This window comes from Anomaloglossus baeobatrachus, chromosome 1 (genome assembly GCF_048569485.1).
Source record: "Anomaloglossus baeobatrachus isolate aAnoBae1 chromosome 1, aAnoBae1.hap1, whole genome shotgun sequence".
NCBI lineage: Eukaryota > Metazoa > Chordata > Amphibia > Anura > Aromobatidae > Anomaloglossus > Anomaloglossus baeobatrachus.
The window spans coordinates 573855573-573880988 of NC_134353.1; the positions used below are offsets into that span (position 1 = coordinate 573855573).

Here is a 25416-nt window from a genome sequence, read left to right on the forward strand (position 1 = left end):
TGCCGCAGATCACCACGTGCCATTCCACCGAGCCTGGGAGGCTCGGATAGCCTTCTTCAAATGGCTATGGCCCTTCTCCAGGCTGGAGACCAGAAGGGCTACAAGGAACTCCTGGCAGAGCGCAGGGCAGAGCGGCACGCAGAGCGTGAGGCTGCGGAGCGAGAGCGGCAGGCAGCGCGTGAAGAGCGAGAGCGACAGGCAGACCGTGACTACCAGCTGCAGCTAGCTCAGCTCCGGCCCTCATCAGCCACATGTGACCTTCAAAACACCAAACTTCCAAAGGTCCGTGTTGAGGACTTCCCAGTGCTGGAGAAGGATGGAGACTTGGACTCTTTCCTGACTGCTTTTGAACGGACCTGCTTGCAGCACCATCTGAACAAGGACCAGTGGGCCAAATACCTGACCCCCCGTTTAAGGGGTAAGGCCCTGGATGTCCTTGGGGACTTGCCTGCTGAGGCAGATCAGGGCTACGACACCATCAAGCGGGCCCTGATCCAACAGTACAACCTCACTCCAGAGTCCTACCGCAAGAAGTTCCGGAGCCTACAGAAGGGACCAAAGGACTCCTGGGCTGACCACCGGCGGGCACTTGCCCGAGCTGCCGACCACTGGACCCAAGGCCTGCAGCTTTCCACCGGACCGGAGATCCTGGACTTGTTCATCACGGAGCAACTCTTGTGGAACTGCCCTGAGGATCTCCGCCAGTTCATCCGAGACCAGAAGCCAAAGGGGTCCACGGCTACAGCTGCCCTTGCCGATGACTACACCAACAACCGGGCCCCTGAGGCCAGGAGAGCGGCCACCAGCAGCACCTGGAGAGGGGGTAAGATGAATTCTGCGACTGCCCCACCTGCCCCTAGACTGCAGGGGGTGTCCCCCTCAACTCCCCTCTCCAGGCCCGTGGCAGAACCAAGACGGTGCCACCAGTGCAACCTACCTGGACACTTCAAGGCCATGTGCCCTCAGCGTCCCAAGGCCCCGGCTCCGTCCCCGTCCCAAGGGCCGCCCAAGGTGTATTGTGTGGGTGGGGGTGGTGGTAGGTCCCTGGACAGCTTCCAACCTGTCACCGTCGGCCGGTCTGTGACCATAGGACTGCGAGACAGCGCCTCGGAGGTGACTCTGGTGCGGCCTGAGATGGTGTCCCCCCAAGACTTGATCCCTGGAAAAACCCTCGCTGTCTCCGGGATTGGAGGCATTGACCCGGCGCTGCCTGTTGCTGACATTTATGTGGACTGGGGCGCAGGGCGAGGGGTGAGGGAGGTGGGGGTAACTGATCGGATCCCCGCAAACGTGCTACTTGGGACAGATTTGGGGCAGATAACCTCCCAGTTTGGGCCCCAACCAAGGGCTGAACCTTCAGCCCGTACTGACATGACTCCTGACAATGTTAATGTGTTATCTATGAATGATGTAAGGGAGGAGGGAGTGAACTCTGATATTTCTGCTTGCATAGACACCATAGACACACACACAGCTGCAGCTGTGACAGGGGAGGGGGTCAGAGAAAGGTGTGACAATGCCTCTACAAGTAACCAGCCAGTGAGCTGGGATCTGTTGCCCTCTGCAGGGATAAGCAGAGAGCAGGGTGCTGCAGGGGGAGGACCAGTGTGTGGGGTGGGGGCTACCACAGCAAATGTGGGGTCCCCAGAGATTTCACAGCGGGGTTCTGTTGCTGCAGGAGGGGAACAGGCAGGTGAGATTGGGGCCGGTCCAGGAGCGGAAGTGCTCCCAGGTAAGATCTCGGTGCATGGTTCCCCCACAACCGGGGTGTCAGGAAGCCAGGTAGGTCTGCCTGAACCGGCGACTTGGTCAGGAACGGAGGAGGAGCAGGCACGACCCACGGTCGCAGCGGCTGTGGCCGCTGTCACCCGCAGTGGGAGTGCTGGAAGCCAAGGGGCCTCCCGGAGGTCCGATAGCTCTTCCCCTTCTGACCAAGTGGCAGCCGAGTCAGGTGGAGGCCAGGACACAGGTCCCGGGGTACTGACTGAAGATGTGACAGTCTCGTCGATTCTGGCCACATCTAGTCAGGGGTTTCAGGCAGCGTTAGAAGCTGACGACAGCCTGAAAGCTCTTAAGGAGCAGGCGGCACAGCCTCCCTCGGACTCGGACCCGGAGCGAGTGGTCTGGGACCAAGGACGGCTGTACCGGGCCACGGTCCAGCAGGGTTCACCGGAGGCGTGGCCCAGGGACCGACAGTTGGTGGTACCCTATCCGTTCCGGACGGAGTTGTTGCGGATCGCACATGAGATTCCGATGGCCGGACACCTAGGGATCGCTAAGACCAAGGCCAGGTTAAACCAGCGTTTCTACTGGCCAAAAATGGGGGCCGATGTGGCTGCCTACTGCCGTTCGTGTGAAACCTGTCAGAGAGTGGGGAAGGCGGGGCCACGCCCCAAAGCCCCACTGGTATCTCTGCCCATCATCGATGAGCCTTTCAGGAGGGTGGCTGTGGATCTGGTCGGCCCGCTGGCCATCCCCAGCAGCTCCGGGAAGCGCTTCATACTGACGGTAGTGGACTATGCCACCCGGTACCCAGAAGCAGTGGCCTTGTCGTCCATTCGGGCTGACAAGGTGGCCACCGCATTGCTGGAGATTTTCTCCCGAGTGGGTTTTCCCCAGGAAATGCTCACTGACCGGGGGACCCAATTCATGTCCCAGCTGATGGAGGCCCTCTGTAAGCAAGTCCAGGTGCGACATCTGGTGGCCAGCCCGTACCATCCACAGACTAATGGCCTGTGCGAGCGGTTCAATGGCACCTTAAAGCAGATGCTTAAGATGTTGGTCGACTCCCATGGGCGTGACTGGGAGCGGTATCTCCCACACCTGTTATTTGCTTACCGGGAGGTTCCACAGGCCTCAACAGGATTCTCACCGTTTGAGCTCCTGTACGGGCGACGTGTGCGGGGCCCCCTGGCTCTGGTGAAAGAGGCTTGGGAAGGGGATTTGGCCACCCCTGGAGTGTCGGTTATCGAGTATGTCATGCGCTTCCGGGACAAAATGCAGGCCTTGACGCAACTGGTACACGACAATATGGCTCAAGCCCAGGCCGATCAGAAGCGTTGGTACGACCAGAACGCTTGTGAGAGGACCTACCAAGTGGGTCAAAAGGTGTGGGTACTGGTCCCCGTACCACAGGACAAGCTTCAGGCAGCCTGGGAAGGCCCATACCTCGTGTACCAGCAGCTCAACCCTGTGACGTACCTGGTCACCCTGGACCCTGCCCGTGGAAGGCGGAAGCCCTTCCATGTGAACATGATGAAGGCACATCATGAGCGGGAGGCATGTGCGCTCCCCGTGTGCAACCTGCCCGAGGAGGGAGAAGCGGAAACCCTCTTGGATATGCTAGCCCAGGTTAGGGCAGGCGGATCCATTGAGGATGTGGAGGTTGGCCACCAGCTCTTGGAGGACCAACGGTCCCAGCTGTGGGCCACCCTACACCCCTTCCGGGGGTTGTTTACCAACCAGCCCGGAAGGACTGACTTGGCTGTCCATCACGTGGACACTGGGGATCATCCCCCGATCCGGCGTTCAGCATATCGGGTCTCCCTGGAGGTGCAGCAACACATGCGCCAGGAGATTGACGAGATGCTGAAGCTGGGGGTGATCCAGGCATCCAACAGCGCTTGGGCCTCGCCTGTAGTCCTCGTCCCTAAGAAGGACCGAACCACTCGGTTCTGTGTGGACTACAGGGGGCTCAATGCGGTCACGGTCGCCGATGCGTACCCAATGCCACGCATCGATGACCTGCTCGATCAGTTGGCCGGGGCTCAGTACCTGACCATCATGGATCTGAGCCGGGGATATTGGCAGATCCCCCTGACTCGCAAGGCCAGGGAACGCTCTGCCTTTATTACCCCATTTGGACTGTACGAGTCCACGGTGATGCCATTCGGGATGAGGAATGCCCCTGCCACTTTCCAGCGGATGGTCAACACCCTGCTCAAGGGACTTGAAGGGTACGCGGCCGCGTACCTGGATGACATTGCCGTCTTCAGTCCCACCTGGGAGGACCACCTAGAGCATCTAGCACAGGTGCTCAGGCGGATCCACCGGGCAGGTTTGACCATCAAGCCGGGAAAGTGTCAGCTGGCCATGAGCGAGGTCCAGTACCTCGGTCACCGGGTAGGCGGGGGAACACTGAAGCCCGAGCCTGAGAAAGTGGAGGCCATCGCATCCTGGCCCACCCCCAGGACCAAGAAGCAGGTGATGTCCTTCTTGGGGACCGCTGGGTACTATAGGAGGTTTGTTCCATGCTATAGTAGCCTGGCAAAGCCCCTGACGGACCTCACCAAGAAGAAGCTGCCCTCTGCAGTCGATTGGACAATGGACTGCGAGACAGCCTTCCGGGCCCTAAAGGGACGCCCTGTCCAGCCCGCCCGTGCTACAGGCAGCCGACTTCACGCGGCCGTTTGTAGTACAGACCGACGCCAGTGACTTCGGCCTCGGTGCGGTGCTCAGCCAGGTGGACTCTGCGAGCCAAGAGCACCCAGTCTTGTACCTGAGCAGGAAGCTGTTACCAAGGGAAGTTGCCTATTCCACGATGGAGAAGGAGTGCCTGGCCATAGTGTGGGCCCTGCAGCGTCTGCAACCCTATCTATACGGGCGCCACTTCATCGTGGAGACGGACCACAATCCCCTCAGCTGGTTGCACACCGTCTCTGGGACGAATGGGCGATTGTTGCGATGGAGCCTTGCGCTCCAGCAATACAACTTCACCATTCGCCACAAAAGGGGCCGTGACCACGGTAACGCAGACGGGCTGTCCCGACAAGGAGAGGTCGCGGACGGGCGCACGGGGGAACACCGGAGTGTGCTGCCCCCTAGCGCCCTCAAAAGGGGGGAGGTGTGAGGTAAATCCGGAGAGATGACGATAAATCATGATATTCAAGTATGTCAGGAAGCCCTCTCCTGGTGTCACCCCCCCTTTCCTTCACACAACTGGTTTAGCAACAAATCCCATGGCCATGTCCTGTGATATGGAAATGAGGTGGTGTGGGAACAATGGACACAGGATGACTCCCTGCCGTCACCCTGTAACAAGAGCTGTATCTCATTAGCAAGGCTATGGAACTAGCTAGACAGAACGACTCCAGTAAAAAATGGTTCATATCTCGCAAGCCATATTTCCGATAAATATGGCAACCATAAAAATGGTGTCTCTGCATGCGGACGATGCCGGCACACCCTTTTTATGGGAGCAGGACATTGGGAAATGCCCCAGGCGTGATATCAGCCAATGGGGAACTGGCAGACAGGTCATGAGTCCCCTCGTTCTGTAGCTAAATTCATAACTGTCACAATGAGAGCATTGGCGTCCGCCTACGACGCTCCCAGGCAAAGTTATGGCCCATATTCCATGTTGGGATATTGTCCATAACTCAAGCCAGGGGTGGAGCAGTGCTCCCTGTGAGGTCACGAAGGTAGGAGGGGACCTGGATTTGGCCAGGTTGATAACCCTACTTCGGCCATTTTCCAGGGTTCTTCTGCTCGGGGGCCTGGTTGGGAAAGACCTGTGAGGGAGTTCCTGGAAACCTGGTCTACAGCGCCCCCCTGTGGCCAGACGCAACAAGGTAACTGCTGGAACTGTGTATGCCTGTTTGTAACCCATGCTTTGATTGTAACTGTACTCTGACATATGTATATTCTGTAGATTCCCTATTGTATATATTGTAGTTTCTAGTGTGCTTTAGGCTGATTAAATTATATACTTAATCTTGGGCTGTTCTGTTATCTCGATCTTGAATCCCACGTCTGTGTGTTCGGCTAATAGTTACCGTGAAGCGGTTGGTGGCAGCGAGTTGTGCCAAGGATTATTGTGGGGAGGCCAGTGAGATTCGGGAAGATATTATATATTCCGCCCGCGGAGGTCGGGGGAATATATACCCTACTCTCACCGGGGACCCTTCAATAATCGGCATAAGTAGTATAGCGGCCTCCTTGCTTATTGTCGGGCAATTCCATAATTGGCCTGACTATAAGAGGGGCGCTAGAGAGCGCGTCACGTGCTCTGTCTGTCGGTCGGGAGGTATAAAGGAGGGGTGACCCCCACTTGTTACCCCCCGATTGTGACGTACTGGTAGCCAGCGCGGGGGATTTCTGAGTGACCCCCCCGGTGGTTTGTGACACTTTTGATATTGGTTTCTTGAGCTTTTTTAGAGACTTAAGGGTGCTTTACACGAGACGATCTATCGTGCGATAGATCGTCGGGGTCACGGTTTTTGTGATGCACATCCGGCATCGCTTGCGACGTCGGCCTGTGTGACACCTCCTAGCGACGCAGTATCGCTCACAAATCTTGAGTCGTGTACTCGTCGCTAGGTTTCATAAAATCGTTTATGAAACATGGCGCCGGTTGTTCATTGTTTCCGTGGCATCACACGTTGCTCCGTGTGACACCACGGGAACGATGAACATCGCTTACCTGCATCCCGCGGCTCCCGCCGGCTATGTGGAAGGAAGGAGGTGGGCGGGATGTTTACATCCCGCTCATCTCCACCCCTCCGCTTCTATTGGCCGGCCGCAGCGTGACGTCGCTATGACGTCAAACATCCATCCCACTTCAGGAAGTGGATGTTCGCTGCCGTCAGAGACGTCGCACAGGAGGTAAGTACATGTGACAGGGTAACGAGTTTGTGCGCCACGGGCAATCAATTGCCCGTGACGCACAACCGACGGAGGCGGGTACGATCGATCGTGAAATCGCACGATCGGTCGTCCCGTGTAAAGCAAGCTTTACTGTATCATTATCTGGTAGAATCAATCGTTTGGCTCTATAAGAAAGGTACTCTGGACATATTGTGGTTATTAAAAAAAAAAAAAAAAAGTAGTTTACAGCTGATTAATAAGAAAAACAAGACACAATTTGACCTGAAAAGTCAGTTTGTCCAAAAGTTATATGTTTAATCAAAGATCCTCCTTAATCATTTTGAGGATAGCCTGTAACAGGGAAGATCGTAACGTTTTCATTATCACGTACAAACCACACAATGGAAACAGGGTCCATTTTCTGTAGCCCACCAAATATCAACCAATTGCATAGAGGTTGATAAAACTTACCTTTCCACCAGCAATAGTAATTGTAACCATAATATTGCTAGTACAAAATATGGCAAACTAGTTTTATGGTTTTGGCAGGGTTTATTACAAATTATAATCTTCAGAAAACATTGCTCATTTTGGTAGTCTAACCCTTCTGACATTAAGATGAAACATATTTTGCAGAGCTTTTCCTGCCAAATAAACCAAGAGTACTTGTGTGTCTCAGATAATATTTTAGTGCAGTTGTAAATTATGTCCACGTGAAAAAGATTACTTAATAAAATTAACCCATAGTCAGACATTTATTTTCATTGTCTAGCACTAAAATGGCGAACCGTACCCTGATATGAGGAGCTGTGACACCTTTAAGATTTATATATATATATATATATATATATATATATATATATATATATATATATATATATATATACACATACATACACACACACACACACACACACACACACACACACACACACAGGACAGACCAAAAGTTTAGGCACACATTCTCATCTCTAGAACAACTGTTAAGAGGAGACTTTGTGCAGCAGGCCTTCATGGTAAAATAGCTGCTAGGAAACCACTGCTAAGGACAGACAACAAGCAGAAGAGACTTGTTTGGGCTAAAGAACACAAGGAATGGACATTAGACCAGTGGAAATCCGTGCTTTGGTCTGATAAGTCCAAATTTGAGACCTTTGGATCCAACCACCGTGTCTTTGTAGAAAAGGTGAACGGATGGACTCTACATGGCTGGCTTCCACCGTGAAGCATGGAGGAGGAGGTGTGATGGTGTGGGGGTGCTTTGCTGCTGACACTGTTGGGGATTTATTCAAAATTGAAGGCATGCTGAACCAGTAAGGATACCATAGCATCTTGCAGCAGCGTGCTATTCCATCCGGTTTGCATTTAGTTGGACCATCATTTATTTTTCAACAGGACAATGACCCCAAACACACCTCCAGGTTACTAAGAAGGAGAGTGATGGGGTGCTAAGCTAGATGGCCTGGCCTCCACAGTCACCAGACCTGAACCCAATCGAGATGGTTTGGAGTGAGCTGGACCGCAGAGTGAAGGCAGAAGGGCCAACAAGTGCTAAGCATCTCTGGGAACTCCTTCAAGACTGTTGGAAAACCATTTCTGGTGACTACCGCTTGAGGCTCATCAAGAAATAGCCAAGAGTGTGCAAAGCAGTAATCAAAGCAAAAGGTGGCTACTGTGAAGAACCTAGAATACAAGACATATTTTCAGTTGTTTCACACTTTTTTAAAGTATTTTATTCCACATGTCTTCATTCATAGTTTTTATGTCTTCAATGTGAATCTACAATTTTTAAAGTCATGAAAATAAAGAAAACTCTTTGAATGAGAAGGTGTGTCCAAACTTTTGGTCTGTACTGTATATATTATCTATATATAATCTATCTATCTATCTATATCTATATCTATATCTATATATATATATATATATATATATATATATATATATATATATATATATATTCATTTATACAGCGCTGTTAAATTCCACAGAGCTTTACATACATTGGCAATACTGTCCCCATTGGGGCTCACAATCTAAATTCCCTATCAGTATGTTTTTGGAGTATGGGAGGAAACCGGAGAACCCGGAGGAAACCCACGCAAACACGGGGCGAACATACAAACTCCTTGCAGTTACAAGTTACAATAGTATATACATTTTCATAGTGTTGAAAACTTCATTTTGCATGTGAGCTTTATTAAACGCTATACACATGTCTTATTATACAGTTGCAATCAAAATGACTTAACCCCCATTGTAAATTAGTTTGTACATCTTGCTAATAGACCTATGTTCCAGTTTCTAATAAACCAGCCATACAAGAACAATAGTATTAATACAAATTGCTTAACACAAATAATATAAAGAGTGGTTCCTCCACATTCAACACAAAATATCACTGTTAATGGGTTATTTCCAGAATTGCATTATATGCCTTAAAGTACAGAAAACGCATACTTAATGATAATATACAGATAAAACCAAACATACCATCTCCTTCTTGCCCCATAATGTCATTCTTCATCTTTATCTGGCCCTCTGGGCATACAGCGTCACATAGCTGAATGGGCAGTCTTAGGTTACATGCCCACTGTCAGGACCCGCTGCGTCCTGACCTGTGGGGCCATGAGTCTCCTCCGCGGGAGACCGCAGCTGTTCGTGCCCATGATCAGAGTTTCTCTCACTGTGTTCTCCCTGCAGAGAATGCTTGCAACTCCGCAGCAAAGAATTGACATGCTTGCGGCTCAGAGAATCGCACCACAGGTCATTTTTCGCTGCTGGCCACACATGCACAGTGGGCTCGGGATTTCTAGTAATCCCACTCACTGTGCTTGTACTGTACAACACAGCATTTTTGATGCAGCTGAAACATGCGGCGTCCAAAACGTTGTGAACACTGATTGTGGGCACGTAGCCTCATACTTCTCTGCTAAAACTACATTTCCCAGCAGCCTCTCCACTCTGTGTTCCTGACTAGCCCCGCCCCTGCATTATCATCAAACTAATCTAAGTGTAGAATTCACCTTATGCTTCTGTGCACTATCTGCTCCTGTACTGTACCATCTACAAAGTACATCAGCATGCCTTTGTGATTTTATTGCACTGTCAGATGTAGCAGAGCTCAACTCTCTAGCACGCCCTACAAAAAAGCTTGTAAATACTAGCCAGTGCAGAGCAGAGTTGTTGTCCGCTGCTGACGTATCAATTTTATGAACTTGAAAATGCTGCTGTGTTGATGCATGCGACACAAGATAATACACATCATTCAGCCCCATCCAGAAGTATATCTTCCTTCAGGTCCTTATGCAGAGCCCCATTTTACAGTATATCACTCCTTTCAGCTCTCACAGGCAGCATCTCTCTCCTCTCAGCCCCATCGGACAGTACATCTCTCTTTCTGCCCCTGTACACAGAGCCTTATCCTGTAGTATATCTTGCCTGACAACCCCTTTATACACAGCCACATTTTGCAGTACATTACTCTTCTTAGTTACCAGCATACACACAAACTGTTGCTTACTAGTATGAAGCCTACAGTACATCACTCCTTTCAGCCTCCTAAAGCAGTATATCTATACTCCCAGGCTCTTTACATACAGCCCCATCCCCTGAAGTGCAGTCCTCTTAATTACCAGCACATAAGGGCTTTTTAGCATGAGTTCTGCACTGTAACATCTTTTTGTGGCATCATCCCCCACAGTAGATGCTCCATTCTAGTTCTGTCACAGGATTCTAGCTTAGGCTAGTTTCACACTTGCGTTGAACGGCATCCGTTGCATTGCGTTGTGTGACGGATGCGTTGCATATAGTGGCACAACGGATCGTACAAAACAACAGAATCTGCTTTTTTTTCTTTTCTTTACAGTTTAACCGGCGGCAGACTATTGTGAACGATCAGCTGATCACACGGCTGCCGGACGATCAGCTGATCGGTCACAGCAGCCGGCCACCGGGTGATCAGCTGATCGCTCACAGCAGCCGGCCGCCGGGTGATCAGCTGATCGTTCAGCCGCCGAGAATGTGTGCGGAGGGCGGAGTGCGGGGTGGGTGGAGCCGAGCGGGGCCATGGCGCTGAGGATGTCAGTGTCGGGGACTGCATGGCTGGGGACAGGTAAGTGAGTGTGTGACTGTACATGCGGAGTGGAGTGCGGGAGGGGGCGGAGCCAAGCGGTGAAGTGTCGGGCTCCCTGCACACGTAACCAGGGTAGATATCGGGTAACTAAGCAAAGCATTTTGCTTGGTTACCCGATATTTACCTTGGTTACCAGCGTACACCGCTTAGCGCTGGCTCCTTCCACACGTAGCCAGGGTAAATATCGGGTAACTAAGCAATGCGCTTTGCTTAGTAACCCGATGTGTACCCTGGTTACGTGTGCAGGGAGCCAGAGAGCGTGTGCAGCGAAATCCTAAGGATTCCGCTGCTCAAAAAACGTTACCTGCTGCGTTCCTTCCGCCCGGTGGAAGCAACGCAGCGTCGGACAGCGGAAGCAACACAGGTCCATCAGTCGCAATCAGTCGTCCATACAAGTCTATGGGAAGCAGCGGAATCCGTTAACGGATTCCGCTGTTTTCCAAAACGCGGATTGCGACTGAAGGAAAAAATGCAAGTGTGAAACTATCCTTAGCGAAACTAAGGGTGGGGCACTGGAACTACTATGCTACTATACTATATAATTTGCAAATTGGGGTTGATTTTGTTATGGTGAGTATTTTGTATCTTGTATTGATTATCATTTAGACAATTTATATATATCTGTATATTTTTGATAGTTTTGTGCTTCTCATATGGATTGCTACATTTTATGGCTGCTACATTTTATGGTTGGTTTTCAGACAGTCTTAATCCTTACTCAAACCTTCTCCAGCAGAGATTATGGCTCATGGACTTTGTGTTGTGAAACCTACCGTATATGCTTTTGGATAAGGACAGAGCCATCCCCATTCTTTTGTGGTTGTAATAAATATGTGTGCCTTGTGAAGTAAAATTAGACAAGGCTGATACACTGTGTATCTTGTGTTCTTGTCTCCGATGCATCGCTATTAATTGGACCAACACTGGCAGATCTGGAAATCCCTTGTATCTCACCCAAAACTAGCTCTCCCAGGAAAGGGGTTTCCACAACAATTTAAACATTATATTGGCACAACTGAATAAATATAGGTGTACATTATTATAAGACCACAATGTGATTTTGGGAATAACCCTTCATGACCGGCCGATTTTGCGCTTTCCATTTTTTCGCTGTTCTTCTTCTGAGAGACGTAACATTTTTATTTTTTAGTCAATCTGGTCATGTAAGGGCTTGTTTTTTTGCGGAACGAACTGTACTTTTAAATTAAACCACGAGTTTTACCATAGTGTACTGGAAAACGGCAAAAAAATTCTGAATGCGGAAAAATTGCAAAAAAAAAGTGTTATTGCACTATTGTTTTTAAGATATTTTATTCACTGTGTGTCAGTGTGATGCCTTAGGTCGGTGCGAGTTTGTAGACACCAAAAATGAATAGGTTTACTTTTATCTAAGGGGTTAAAAAAAAATCTGAAGTTTGGCTGAAAAAAGTGGCGTACATTTTGCACCATTTTCCGTGACCCCTAGCGTTCTCATTTTTCAGGATCTATGGCTCAGTGATTGATTTTTTTTGTGTCTCGAGCTGACGTTTTAGTGGAACCATATTTGCGCAGATGCTACGTTTTGATCGCCTGTTATTGTATTTTGCGCAAAATTATGAGGCGACCAAAAAACATAATTTGTAGTTTGGAATTTTTTTGCCGCTACGCTGTTTACTGATCAGATTATTTGATTTTATATTTTGATAGATCGGCATTTCTGAACGCAGCAATACCATATATGTGTGTATATTTTTTATTTTTTTAATCCTTTTATTTTCAATGGGGTGAAAGGGGGGTGATTTGAACTTTTAGGGTTTTTTATTTTTTTTTACAATTTTTAAAAACTTTTTTTTAAACTTTTTTTTATTTTACTAGTCCCACTAGGGGGCTATAAGGATCAGCAGTCTGGTCGCTCATTTATTTCTCCCGATCAGAGCAGCACCGCTCAGTCCGGGAGAAATGATCATGTTTTGTAACCTGCAGTACTCGGCTGCTGGTAAAAGGACCTGAGTCATGTGAGCGACAATAGTCATCACATGACCCTGTGCTACCATGACAACCATCGGATCCATTTGGTCACATCACGTGATCTCCAGTGGCGGCTTGTGAGTAATCGAAAACCGCGATCATCGTTAAAATGGCACTGTCACATCTTGACAGCACCATTTAAGGGGTTAACAGGTACTGGTGGATAGCGATTCCACTCGTACCTGTGAGGCACACGTCAGCTGTACAAACCAGATGACATGTGCACGTATCCCCGCCTGCAGCCCGCAGCAACACTATGAATGCAAGGACGTAATATTACTGCCCGCGGTCCTTAAGGGGTTAATGACCACTACAAATTCAGAATAATTCAACCCCTTTATTAAAAAGTTTCTTTATTACTTAGTACTGCCTCTTTGGCTAAGTTAAAACTTGCTTAAAATGTAAGGCAAAGCCTAGCAGCAATCCTAATAAATCTTAGTCTTTTCCTAGTGAACTGGGACCAGAATATGACTCAACAAGTCCCGATAGTCCACCACTGTATGTAGTGGTGTCCCATTCAAGCAAGGCTCTCTCCATTCATTTGTATGGGAGTTATAACAACTGCTGGAAAACCAATTGGAACTCTCCTGCAAGACACTGGGTGGCCAGCTCTCCATTTCCTTTGGCGTGCAACAGGGCTCTATTCTCGAGATAGATGTGGCTCCGAGTGTTGGGTCCTGCATCATTACGACATTTTTGGATTATATACAGTACAGACCAAAACTTTGGACACACCTTCTCATTCTAAGAGTTTTCTTTATTTTCAGGACTCTGAAAATTGTAGATTCACATTGAAGGCATCAAAACTATGAACTAAATGTGGAATAAAATACTTAAAAAAGTCTGAAACAACTGAAAATATGTCTTATATTCTAGGTTCTTCAATGTAACCATCTTTTGCTTTCATTACTACTTTGCACACTCTTGGCATTCTCTTGATGAGCTTCAAGAGGTAGTCATCGGAAAATGGTCTTCCAACAGTCTTGAAGGAGTTCCAAGAGATGCTTAGCACTTGTTGGCCCTTTTGCCTTCACTCTGCGGTCCAGCTCACCCCAAACCATCTTGATTGGGTTCAGGTCTGGTGATTGTGGAGACCAGGTCATCTGGCGTAGCACCCAATCACTCTCCTTCTTAGTCATTAGCCCTTACACAGCCTGGAGGTGTGTTTGGGGTCATTGTCCTGTTGAAAAATAAATGATGGTCCAACTAAACGCAACCCGGATGAAATAGCACGCCGCTGCAAGATGCTGTGGTAGCCATGCTGGTTCTGTATGCCTTCAATTTTGAATAAATCCCCAACAGTGTCACCAGCAAAGCACCCCCACACCATCACACCTCCATGCTTCACGGAGGGAACCAGCCATGTAGAGTCCATCCGTGCACCTTTTCTACAAAGACACGGTGGTTGGATCCAAAGATCTCAAATTTGGACTCGTCAGACCAAAGCACAGATTTCCATTGGCCTAATGTCCAGTCCTTGTGATCTTTAGCCCAAACAAATATCTTCTGCTTGTTGCCTGTCCTTAGCAGTGGTTTCCTAGCAGCTATTTTACCATGAAGACCTGCTGCACAAAGTCTCCTCCTAACAGTTGTTCTAGAGATGAGAAGGTGTGTCCAAACTTTTGGCATGTACTGTGTGTGTGTATAAAATATATATATATATATATATATATATATATAATATATATATATATATATATATATAATATATATGCCATAAATGTTTAAGATGTGAATAAGCCTGTGATCCACTCTAAAAGGCTTTTTCAGATGGGCGAGTAGTGAAATGATCGGGTGCTCAGTATTCGAGTCCTGAAAGTGCTCAACTCGAGTAACGAGTATAATGGAAGTCAATGGTTGGGCAGTTTGCCTCTCCGCACACATACAGCCAGCCGGCCATATACAGAGCATTTCCGGGGGAGGAAGGGCAGGGTTTGTGTGTTATTTTTCCTTATTTATTTTTTTTTGACACATTACATTCGAAAACGTTGTTTAAACCCTAATGAGAGCCATTTAGAGACTGTGAATTGCTTGTCCTGGGGTGCCTGCTCACATCATGCAGTGAAGTAAGCCTGTACGTTGTGGTCGTTGTTTGACAGATGGCACATCCATGCACCTGCGGTAATCGGCCGACATCGCAAGTACCTGAGCATCCCGATGCTTGATCGAGTACTGAACAGTGGCGAGTACACTCACCCATAATGAATCATTTGCATACAAAGCTGCAACAGGGGAATCAATTCAAAACCATTTGATTCACGTAAAACTCATATTGTAAAACTGCAGCAATTCAAAGTAAAACGTGCACAGTGTGGATGCCATTCAGCACATGTGGAAGGACCGTAATGCTCCCATACCTAAATTGTTGGAATTTACCATGTGCTCGGTCAGTCTCTACTAGCCTGAGGAAGGAAAGACTTGTTCAAAGCATTGCTACTGCTGTTCTTAAATGAAACTTGATAAAACACTGCGTTAAATGCTATTCATTCCCTTTGGAATTCCAGTAACAGGACCTGCACACAGTAACTACATTCTCCACTCCTGAGGAGTGCGCCCATAAAAGTCTAGTAAGAAGAAAGAAAAACAAAAGAAGGCAACACTCATGACCGTATGCACAACTACATGGAGCGAATACATATTTATTGTAAACAAAATACTTGACATCCATGAAAAGCAATCAAAAACTAGAGGAAAAAAGCAAACAAACAATCTAACCACCATCGCATAGTATATACAGTTAGGTCCAGAAATATTTGGACAGTGACACAAGTTTTGTTATTTTAGCTGTTTACAAAAACATGTTCAGAAATACAATTATATATATAATATGGGCTGAAAGTGCACACTCCCAGCTGCAATATGAGAGTTTTGACATCCAAATCGGAGAAAGGGTTTAGGAATCATAGCTCTGTAATGCATAGCCTCCTCTTTTTCAAGGGACCAAAAGTAATTGGACAAGGGACTCTAAGGGCCGCAATTAACTCTGAAGGCGTCTCCCTCGTTAACCTGTAATCAATGAAGAAGTTAAAAGGTCTGGGGTTGATTACAGGTGTGTGGTTTTGCATTTGGAAGCTGTTGCTGTGACCAGACAACATGCGGTCTAAGGAACTCTCAATTGAGGTGAAGCAGAACATCCTGAGGCTGAAAAAAAAAAGAAAAAATCCATCAGAGAGATAGCAGACATGCTTGCAGTAGCAAAATCAACAGTCGGGTACATTCTGAGAAAAAAAGAATTGACTGGTGAGCTTGGGAACTCAAAAAGGCCTGGGCGTCCACGGATGACAACAGTGGTGGATGATCGCCGCATACTTTCTTTGATGAAGAAGAACCCGTTCACAACATCAACTGAAGTCCAGAACACTCTCAGTGAAGTAGGTGTATCTGTCTCTAAGTCAACAGTAAAGAGAAGACTCCATGAAAGTAAATACAAAGGGTTCACATCTAGATGCAAACCATTCATCAATTCCAAAAATAGACAGGCCAGAGTTAAATTTGCTGAAAAACACCTCATGAAGCCAGCTCAGTTCTGGAAAAGTATTCTATGGACAGATGAGACAAAGATCAACCTGTACCAGAATGATGGGAAGAAAAAAGTTTGGAGAAGAAAGGGAACGGCACATGATCCAAGGCACACCACATCCTCTGTAAAACATGGTGGAGGCAACGTGTTGGCATGGGCATGCATGGCTTTCAATGGCACTGGGTCACTTGTGTTTATTGATGACATAACAGCAGACAAGAGTAGCCGGATGAATTCTGAAGTGTACCGGGATATACTTTCAGCCCAGATTCAGCCAAATGCCGCAAAGTTGATCGGACGGCGCTTCATAGTACAGATGGACAATGACCCCAAGCATACAGCCAAAGCTACCCAGGAGTTCATGAGTGCAAAAAAGTGGAACATTCTGCAATGGCCAAGTCAATCACCAGATCTTAACCCAATTGAGCATGCATTTCACTTGCTCAAATCCAGACTTAAGACGGAAAGACCCACAAACAAGCAAGACCTGAAGGCTGCGGCTGTAAAGGCCTGGCAAAGCATTAAGAAGGAGGAAACCCAGCGTTTGGTGATGTCCATGGGTTCCAGACTTAAGGCAGTGATTGCCTCCAAAGGATTCGCAACAAAATATTGAAAATAAAAATATTTTGTTTGGGTTTGGTTTATTTGTCCAATTACTTTTGACCTCCTAAAATGTGGAGTGTTTGTAAAGAAATGTGTACAATTCCTACAATTTCTATCAGATATTTTTGTTCAAACCTTCAAATTAAACGTTACAATCTGCACTTGAATTCTGTTGTAGAGGTTTCATTTCAAATCCAATGTGGTGGCATGCAGAGCCCAACTCGCGAAAATTGTGTCACTGTCCAAATATTTCTGGACCTAACTGTACATAAAGCATACTGAGATGCCAGAATTATAATAAACACATAAATCAGTTTCAGATAAGCAAATTATGCCAGAGACTTGTCCATATATGAAAATAAGATAAATGGAGACTGTAGGGAAAGTAGAAGATGTAATAGCAATATCCAATGCAATCAAATGTAGTATACAGAGTAGAATGTACAGTGCTGGTCAAAAGTATTGGCACCCCTGCAATTCTGTCAGATAATACTCAGTTTCTTCTTGAAAATGATTACAATCACAAATTCTTTGGTATTATTATCTTCATTTATTTTACTTGCCATGAAAAAACACAAAAGAGAAACAAAAATCAAATCATTGATCATTTCACACAAAACTCCAAAAATGGGCCAAACAAAAGTATTGGCGCCCTTAGCCTAATACTTGGTTGCACAACCTTTAGCCAAAATAACTGCGAACAACCGCTTTCGGTAACCATCAATGAGTTTTTTACAATGCTCTGCTGGAATTTTAGACCATTCTTCTTTGGCAAACTGCTCCAGGTCCCTGAGATTTGAAGGGTGCCTTCTCCAAACTGCCATTTGAGATCTCTCCACAGGTGTTCTATGGGATTCAGGTCTGGACTCATTGCTGGCCACTTTAGTAGTCTCCAGTGCTTGGGTCATTGTCCTGCTGGAAGACCCATGACCTCTGAGGAAGACCCAGCTTCCTCACACTGGGCCCTACATTAGGATGCAAAATTTGTTGGTAGTCTTCAGACTTCATAATGCCATGCACATGGTCAAGCAGTCCAGTGCCAGAGGCAGCAAAGCAACCCCAAAACATCAGGGAACCTCCACCATGTTTGACTGTAGGGACAGTGTTGTTTTCTTTGAATGCCTCTTTTTTTTCCTGTAAACTCTATGTTGATGGCTTTTCCCAAAAAGCTCTACTTTTGTCTCATCTGACCAGAGAACATTCTTCCAAAACGTTTTAGGCTTTCTCAGGTAAGTTTTGGCAAATTCCAGCCTGGCTTTTTTATGTCTCGGGGTAAGAAGTGGGGTCTTCCTGGGTATCCTACCATACAGTCCCTTTTCATTCAGATGCCGACGGATAGTACGGGTTGACACTGTTGTACCCTCGGACTGCAGGGCAGCTTTAACTTGTTTGGATGTTAGTCGAGGTTCTTTATCCACCATCCGCACAATCTTGCGTTGAAATCTCTCGTCAATTTTTCTTTTCCTTCCACATCTAGGGAGGTTAGCCACAGTGCCATGGGCTTTAAACTTATTGATGACACTGCGCACCGTAGACATAGGAACTTTCAGGTCTTTGGAGATGGACTTGTAGCCTTGAGATTGCTCATGCTTCCTCACAATTTGGATTCTCAAGTCCTCAGACAGTTCTTTGGTCTTCTTTCTTTTCTCCATGCTCAATGTGGTACACACAAGGACACAGGACAGAGGTTGAGTCAACTTTAATCCATGTCAACTGGATGCAAGTGTGATTTAGTTATTGCCAACACCCGTTAGGTGCCACAGGTAAGTTACAGATGCTGTTAATTACACAAATTAGAGAAGCATCACATGATTTTTCAAGCAGTGCCAATACTTTTGTCCACCCCCTTTTTTATGTTTGGTGTGGAATTATATCCAATTTGGCTTTATGACAATTTTTTTTTCCCATTGAAGACAAATTAAAAGAAGATAAAAATACCAAAGATTTTGTGATTTCAGGGGTGCCAATACTTTTGGCCAGCACTGTAACAATAAACAAGACTAACCCCTTCACCCCAGTCTGTTTTCACCTTCCTGACCAGGCCAAATTTTACAATTCTGACCAGTGTCACTTTAGGAGGTTATAATTCTGGAACGCTTCAACATTTCTCAGTGATTCTGAGATTGTTTTTCGTGATAAATTTTGGTTGATATGTGTTTGTGTTTCGGGTTTATGAAAATATTGAATACTTGACAAGAAATGTGAAAATAACAAAATTTTCGAACTTTTAATTTTTCTGCCCTTAAAGCAGAGAGTCACACAAATTAATAAATTACAGTGGAACCTTGGTTTACGAGAACAATCCGTTCTGGGAGTGTGCTTGTAAACCAAGTTACTCGTCTAGCAAAGCAAGATTTCCCATAGAAAATAATGCAAGCTCAGACAATTTATTCCACAAACTTGTTCAATGTCCCATCCTGGTCCCCTATTGTGCCATTCTACACATGCAGAAACACACAGAAACACACACATATTATGCTCACCTTACCTTCCGTTCCATCGCCGGCTTCCTGGTTCTTGCAGTTCGCCGGTACAAGATGTTTATCGGGTAACCATCGCAACCGATGCCGGAACTTCCGCTGCCAGAGTGCTGACGTCAAAGGCAGGATCCCGCTTGCCTCTGATTGGCCAGTGCCTGCTTTTGAGTAACGGCTAACAAGGGAAGTTCCTCCATCGTCGCGGTGGTTACCCGATACACATCCTACAGCGGCGAACTACAAGAACCATGAGGCTGGCGATGGAACGGAAGGTAAGGTGAGTATAATAGGTGTGTGTGCGTGCGTTTTTGTGTCTGTTTGTGTTGACTGCAAGAGTGGGTCAGAGTGCCGTGAAAGTACAGAACCGGAAGTGTGTGCGGTGAGTGCTCGTACGGCAAAGCTTGCTCGTAAACAGTTACAAATTTACAGCAAGCTTTGCTCGTATAGCGAAATACTCACACATCAAGTTACTCGTTAAGCGAGGTTCCACTGTACATTTCCCACATGTCTGCTTTACATCAGCACCATTTTTTAAACATTTCTTTTTGTTGGGAAGTTGGAAGGGTTAAAGGTTATCAGTAATTTCTCATTTTTCCAACAAAATTTACAAAATCAATTTTTTTTCAGGGACCACATCACATGTGAAGTAACTTTAAGGCGTCTAGGTGACAGAAAATACCCAAAAGTGACAAAATTATAAAAACTGCACCTTATTGTTTTCTTTGAAACAATTTTACTTGCTGATTCCAGGTCTTTATGTAGCTCTCCACAGGTTGTTCTTGGCAACTCTTCTGATAATTCTTTTCACTCTTCTGTCTGAAATCTTATAGGGAGCACCTGCTTGTGGCTGGTTTACAGTGAAATTATGTTTTTTCCACTTTTGGATTATGGCCCCATAGTGCTCATTAGCACCTTTAATAGTTTAGAATTGCTGATATAACCAATGTTATCAGTACGTTATGCAACAATAAGGTTGCTAAGGTCTTGAGATAGCTCACTGGTTTTACCCATCATGAGATGTTTCTTGTGTGGCACCTTGGTACTGAGACATGTTTTTAGAGGCCATCAGTTGAACCAGCTATTATTTTTCACTAAGTGGCAGGATTGCTTTCTAATTACTGATATATTTCAGCTGATGTCATGATCTTCCATGGCTTTTTGCACCTCTCTTTCTTCATATGTTCAATACTTTTTCACAATGCCATTTCTGATTATTACACATTTATGGCTATCTATAGTTTGATTACTGTGCCTGGGTGGATGTTACCGACATCTGGTGAGAAATTTAAATCAATAGCAACTTTAAAAATATATTTACTTATAAAATTGGTGACGCGTTCAGAACATATTTTACCTGCTGTATATAACAAATCGAAGAGCTCTATCTTGGCTTTAATAAATATGCAAAAAATTTACCCAAGATGAACCTGCACCTACAGTTTATTTAATTGAGCTTTACATTAACAGAATACAGTCACTAAAACAACAGGGGAGATTTTCATTAATTTACAAGGCTGTTCCTAACATTTCAGTTCTATTTTCTGTTCCATTTAGTTAACAATATTCTTTGCAACTGCCAAAAGACAGATATAAAGGCAACACAAATATGTTTTTGGAACATAGTGATGCTCTACATAGATAAGAAAGTATAAAGAGATTTATCTGCAGGCAGACTAAATGCATAAACATTTAACCCATTCCATTGTTGCCTGCATTCTGGGTCTTAATATATAGAATATTGTTGTTTTTTTTTTTGCATTTACTGATCTTTTGGCCTTAAAGAGGACCAACCACCGGGATTTTCATGTATAAACTAAAGCCAGTGTTATACTGGCGCTATCATGCTGATTATAAGCATACCTTTAGTTGTGAGATTGGATGTATAGTTTCTAAAATATAGGCACGTATAGTTTGTGAAATGCACTGTTATTTGATTTCTAGCAGCTACAGAATATCTAATAGGGGAGTCGGGTTTTGCTAGTTATTCCCGCCCCTGTCTGCTTGCCTGTACTTCCTCCCCTGTCTCTGTTATTACGGGAGGGAGGGAGGGACAGGGGGAGATTTTTTATTTAAGGTTTCTAAAGTAATCTGTGCATATTTTTATAAAAATGATAATGCCCTGACATAGCTGTTTGACCACAAATACATTTATCAATGTAGAGAAAATCAACTCTGTTCTATTATAAGAGCTGATAAGGTCTCAAAGGGTGTTCCCAGTCCCTTCGAATGGTTCAGATCTGCCATGGCATTAAATAATGACTGCATAGATTTGACAACTCAAGCACAGCAAAGAGACATGATAATTTAGTAATGGGTGAGCCTGCTTGCCACTCAATCAAGCATCGGGGTGCTCCGATGCGGCTCGAGTACCGAGCATAATAGAAGTCAAAAGGGAAACTCGAGCATTTTCAAACTCAGATGTTTGAGGCTTGATTGAGTTAGGCTAGGTTCACACTTCCGTTGTTTTGCATCAGTCACAATCCGTAGCCTTGAGGAATTATGGTATCCTGCAAAATATTTTGCAGGAATCGAGTTTTTCCCCATAGACTTCTATTAGTGACGGATTGCGACTGATGTTGCTGCGTTGCATCCGCTGCGTCGCGGTCAGTCGTTTTTTAACTGACCGCCGGGCGGGAGCAACGCAGCCTTTAACGTTTTTTGAGCAGCACAATCCATAGGATTTTGTTGCGCATGCTCTCTCTGGCTCCCTACACACGTAACCAGGATACACATCAGGTAACCAAGCAATGCGTGGTTACCCGATATTTACACTGGTTACGTGTGCAGGGAGCCAGCGCTAAACAGTGTACGCTGGTATCCAAGATAAATATCGGGTAACCAAGCAAAAAGTGCTTTGCTTTTAGTTACCCGATGTTTACCCTGGATACGTGTGCAAGGAGGCTGACACTTCTCCGCTCAGCTCCACCCCCTCCCGCACTCCGCATGTGTACACACACACACACACACACACACACTCACTTGTCCCCAGCCCTGCAGTCCCCGCGGCACTGACGTCCTCAGCGCCACGGCCCCGCTCGGTTCCGCCCCCTCGCGCTCCGCCCCCTCGAGCTCCGCCCCCGCACACAACGGAGTCCGACAATGATTTCTGTTCTTTGTCATCCGTTGTACAACGCATCAGTCACATGCGTCAAGCAACGCATGTGACTGATGCAAAACAACGGAAATGTGAACCTAGCCTAATGAGCACGCTCGGGATATTTTTTAGATTTCCTGAACGGAGAAGAAACACATAACACACAAATGCCAAGCAAAGTCACTTCACCCCAAGCTTATTTTGGAATGCCAATAACTATTGGTCTATTTAAAGCATGTGCCATACAAGCTTCTGTAATGACAACGCACATTTCTTTTGCCAAGGACACGATGAAAGAATTCCTCCAAATAGATAAAAATAGTGCTGATCCTGCAAAAACCCAACACCAATGCCAGCAGAAAATGTGCAAATATAAAACTGCAGGCTAGTCACAAAGGCAGGAATGAACTTACCACAAGCTTTAGCGGCATTGATGCAGATTTGTTCTGCAATATATTCTCCTGGGGGCAGCGGAAGGTAATCCTTATCAGCAGTGTCTGAAGAATGGTACAGAAAGACGTGAAATCCTGGCTCACTGGGTCTTGGGGCACTTAACTGAGTATCTCCACTTGGGTCAACAGTAGGAACTGTGGTTATGCTCATTTCAGTCATTGTGAGGCAAGCCATTACATTACTCCACCAGTGTTACCTAGAAGCAAAACCACAACAAAATCAGAAAGGAATGCATTTCCTTGGCGTAATAGCCATCAGTAATTTAAAGGGAATCTGTCACTAAGTTGTTGACACCTAAATCAGAGAGCAGCATAATGTAGGGAATTCGAGTGATGTTAGGGACCCCAAAAATAGAGATTACCTTGGAGTTTGGTTTTGGGGCTCCTTTGCATTGATCAATACAATGGCTAAATATCTCTCATTCCTATTATTCATAGCAGTTATGCACATGCCATTTTCATGTTTTTCACTTTTTCAGATAGTCCATTGTATTTTTCAGTCTAGTATTCCCATAGCAGTTCTGCTTTTCATTATTCCCCTATACATTGTGACTGGTGTTCAACTCTTTATCCTATTGTTTAATTCCAGTGAGGTGTCACTTACTGGGCTGCTTGCTGTAGTTTTGATAAAATCACTGCTTTATCAGCAGGAGATTATCACTAGAAGACTAGTACAACCGGTAGGATGCCCCCACCACTGATTGGCAGCTTACTGTGAACACTGTACATGGGCAGAAAGGTGCCAATCAGAGGTATCAGACATCACTGGAATCAGGATCTCTGCCACTACTTTATGCTGCTTTCAGATTAGGTGGCAAAAGTCTGGTGACAGATTCCCTTTAACCCTTCAGCGCCATTTTTTCATTTCTGACCAGTGTCACTATGACAGGTTATAACTCTGAAATGCTTAAACGGATCCCTATGGTTCTGAGACTGTTTTTTACATGATCTATTGTAATTCAGGATACTAGTAAAATTGGGAAAATATTTTTTGCGTTTAATTGTTTGGCAAACATTTTTAAAAATTCGCAATTTTCAAACTTTTGCACTTTTATGCCCTTAACCCAGAGAGTTATGTCACACTAAATCATTAATAAATTACATTCGTCACATGTCTACTTTACATCAGCGCAATTTCTGTAACACAAGTTTTTTCGTTAGGAAGTTAGAAGGGATCATAGTTCATCACCAATTTCTCATTTTTCTAACAAAATTTACAAAACCATTTTTTTTTTTTTTTTAGGGACCACATCACATTTAAAAGGACTTTGAGAGGCCTAAGGGACAGAAAATACCCAAAAGTGACCCCATTCTATAAACTGCACCCCTCGCACTACTCAAAACCACATCCAAGCAGTTTATTAACCCTTCAAGGGGGCTTCACTTGAACTAAAGTAATGTGGACGGAAAAAAATGAAAATTTTACTTTTTTCCCACAAAAATGTTACTTTAGCCTCAAATTTTGCATTTTCACAAGGAGAACAAAAAAAAATGGACCATACAATGTGTTGTGTAATTTCTCCTGAATATGTCGATACCTCATATGTGGGGGAAAACTACTGTTTGGGAGCACAGCAGGGCTCGGAAAGGAATCAGCGCCAAAAGACGTTTTGAAAGCAAAAATTGTCAGGAATAGATAGCAGACACCATGTTGCATTTGGAGAACCCATCCAAGTGAGGTCTTGTTTTTGCAGGACGAGTTGACATTTCTATTGGCACCATTTTCGGGCACATAACATTTTTAGATCATTTATTTATTCTCATTTTTGGTAGGTAGAATGAACATGAAACAGCAATTCAGGAATTGGTTTTTGTGATTTTTTTTTATGCCGTTCACTGTTTGGTAAAAGTAATAGTGCAGGTTTATTCTGCAGGTCAGTACGATTACAGCGATACCTCATTTTCATGTTTTGCCGCTTCTACCCAATAAAAACTATTTTTTAGAAAGAAAGGAAGATTTTTTTTTCCATTGCTGTATTCTCAGAGCTATAACGTTTTTATTTTTCCACTGATAAGAGCTGTGTGGCAGCTTGTTTTTTGCGGGACAAAATGTAGTTTTCAGTAATACCATTTTTGTTTATGTTCAACTTTTTTATTCCACTTTTTCTGCAATATGATGAAAAAGCATTTTTTTTTTTTTTTTAACTGTTCACTGAAGGCAATACCAAATGTGTACTTTGTGTTTATTTTTGTTTTTATATAAATTAATGTATTTTTGGGGTTTTTTTTATTTTTTTTACATCTTGAAATTTTTTAACATTTTTTTTTTACTTTTTTACTTAGTCCCAATATGGGACTTAAAAGGACTTTAACTTTTCTAAGGCTATGTGCGCACGTTGCGTACAAGCCCTGCAGAAATTTCTGCAGCGATCTGAAGAGCACATGTGCGCTTTAGATCGCTGCAGAAATGTCCGTAGTGAGCGCCGATTCCATGCGCTCTGCCTGCAGCTCCTGCCATAGACCGTGCAGGAGCTGCCGGCAAAGCGCAGGAAAGAAGTGACAGTAGCCGAAGCGCTGCGCTCTTAAACGCCACGTGCGCACGGCCC

General features: G+C 45.4%; 1 protein-coding gene across 3 annotated transcripts in view; it reads right to left on the reverse strand.

The window, feature by feature from the left end:
- The window catches only part of JAK2 (Janus kinase 2), a 329829-nt gene that overhangs the window by 209603 nt on the left and 94810 nt on the right, over nucleotides 1-25416 (reverse strand). For all 3 annotated transcript variants that reach the window (XM_075317543.1, XM_075317563.1, XM_075317553.1), the window contains exon 2: nucleotides 22832-23067. In XM_075317543.1, the coding sequence (XP_075173658.1) occupies nucleotides 22832-23045 (214 nt within the window). In that variant the 5' untranslated portion in view covers nucleotides 23046-23067. The remainder of the gene's footprint in view (nucleotides 1-22831; nucleotides 23068-25416) is intronic.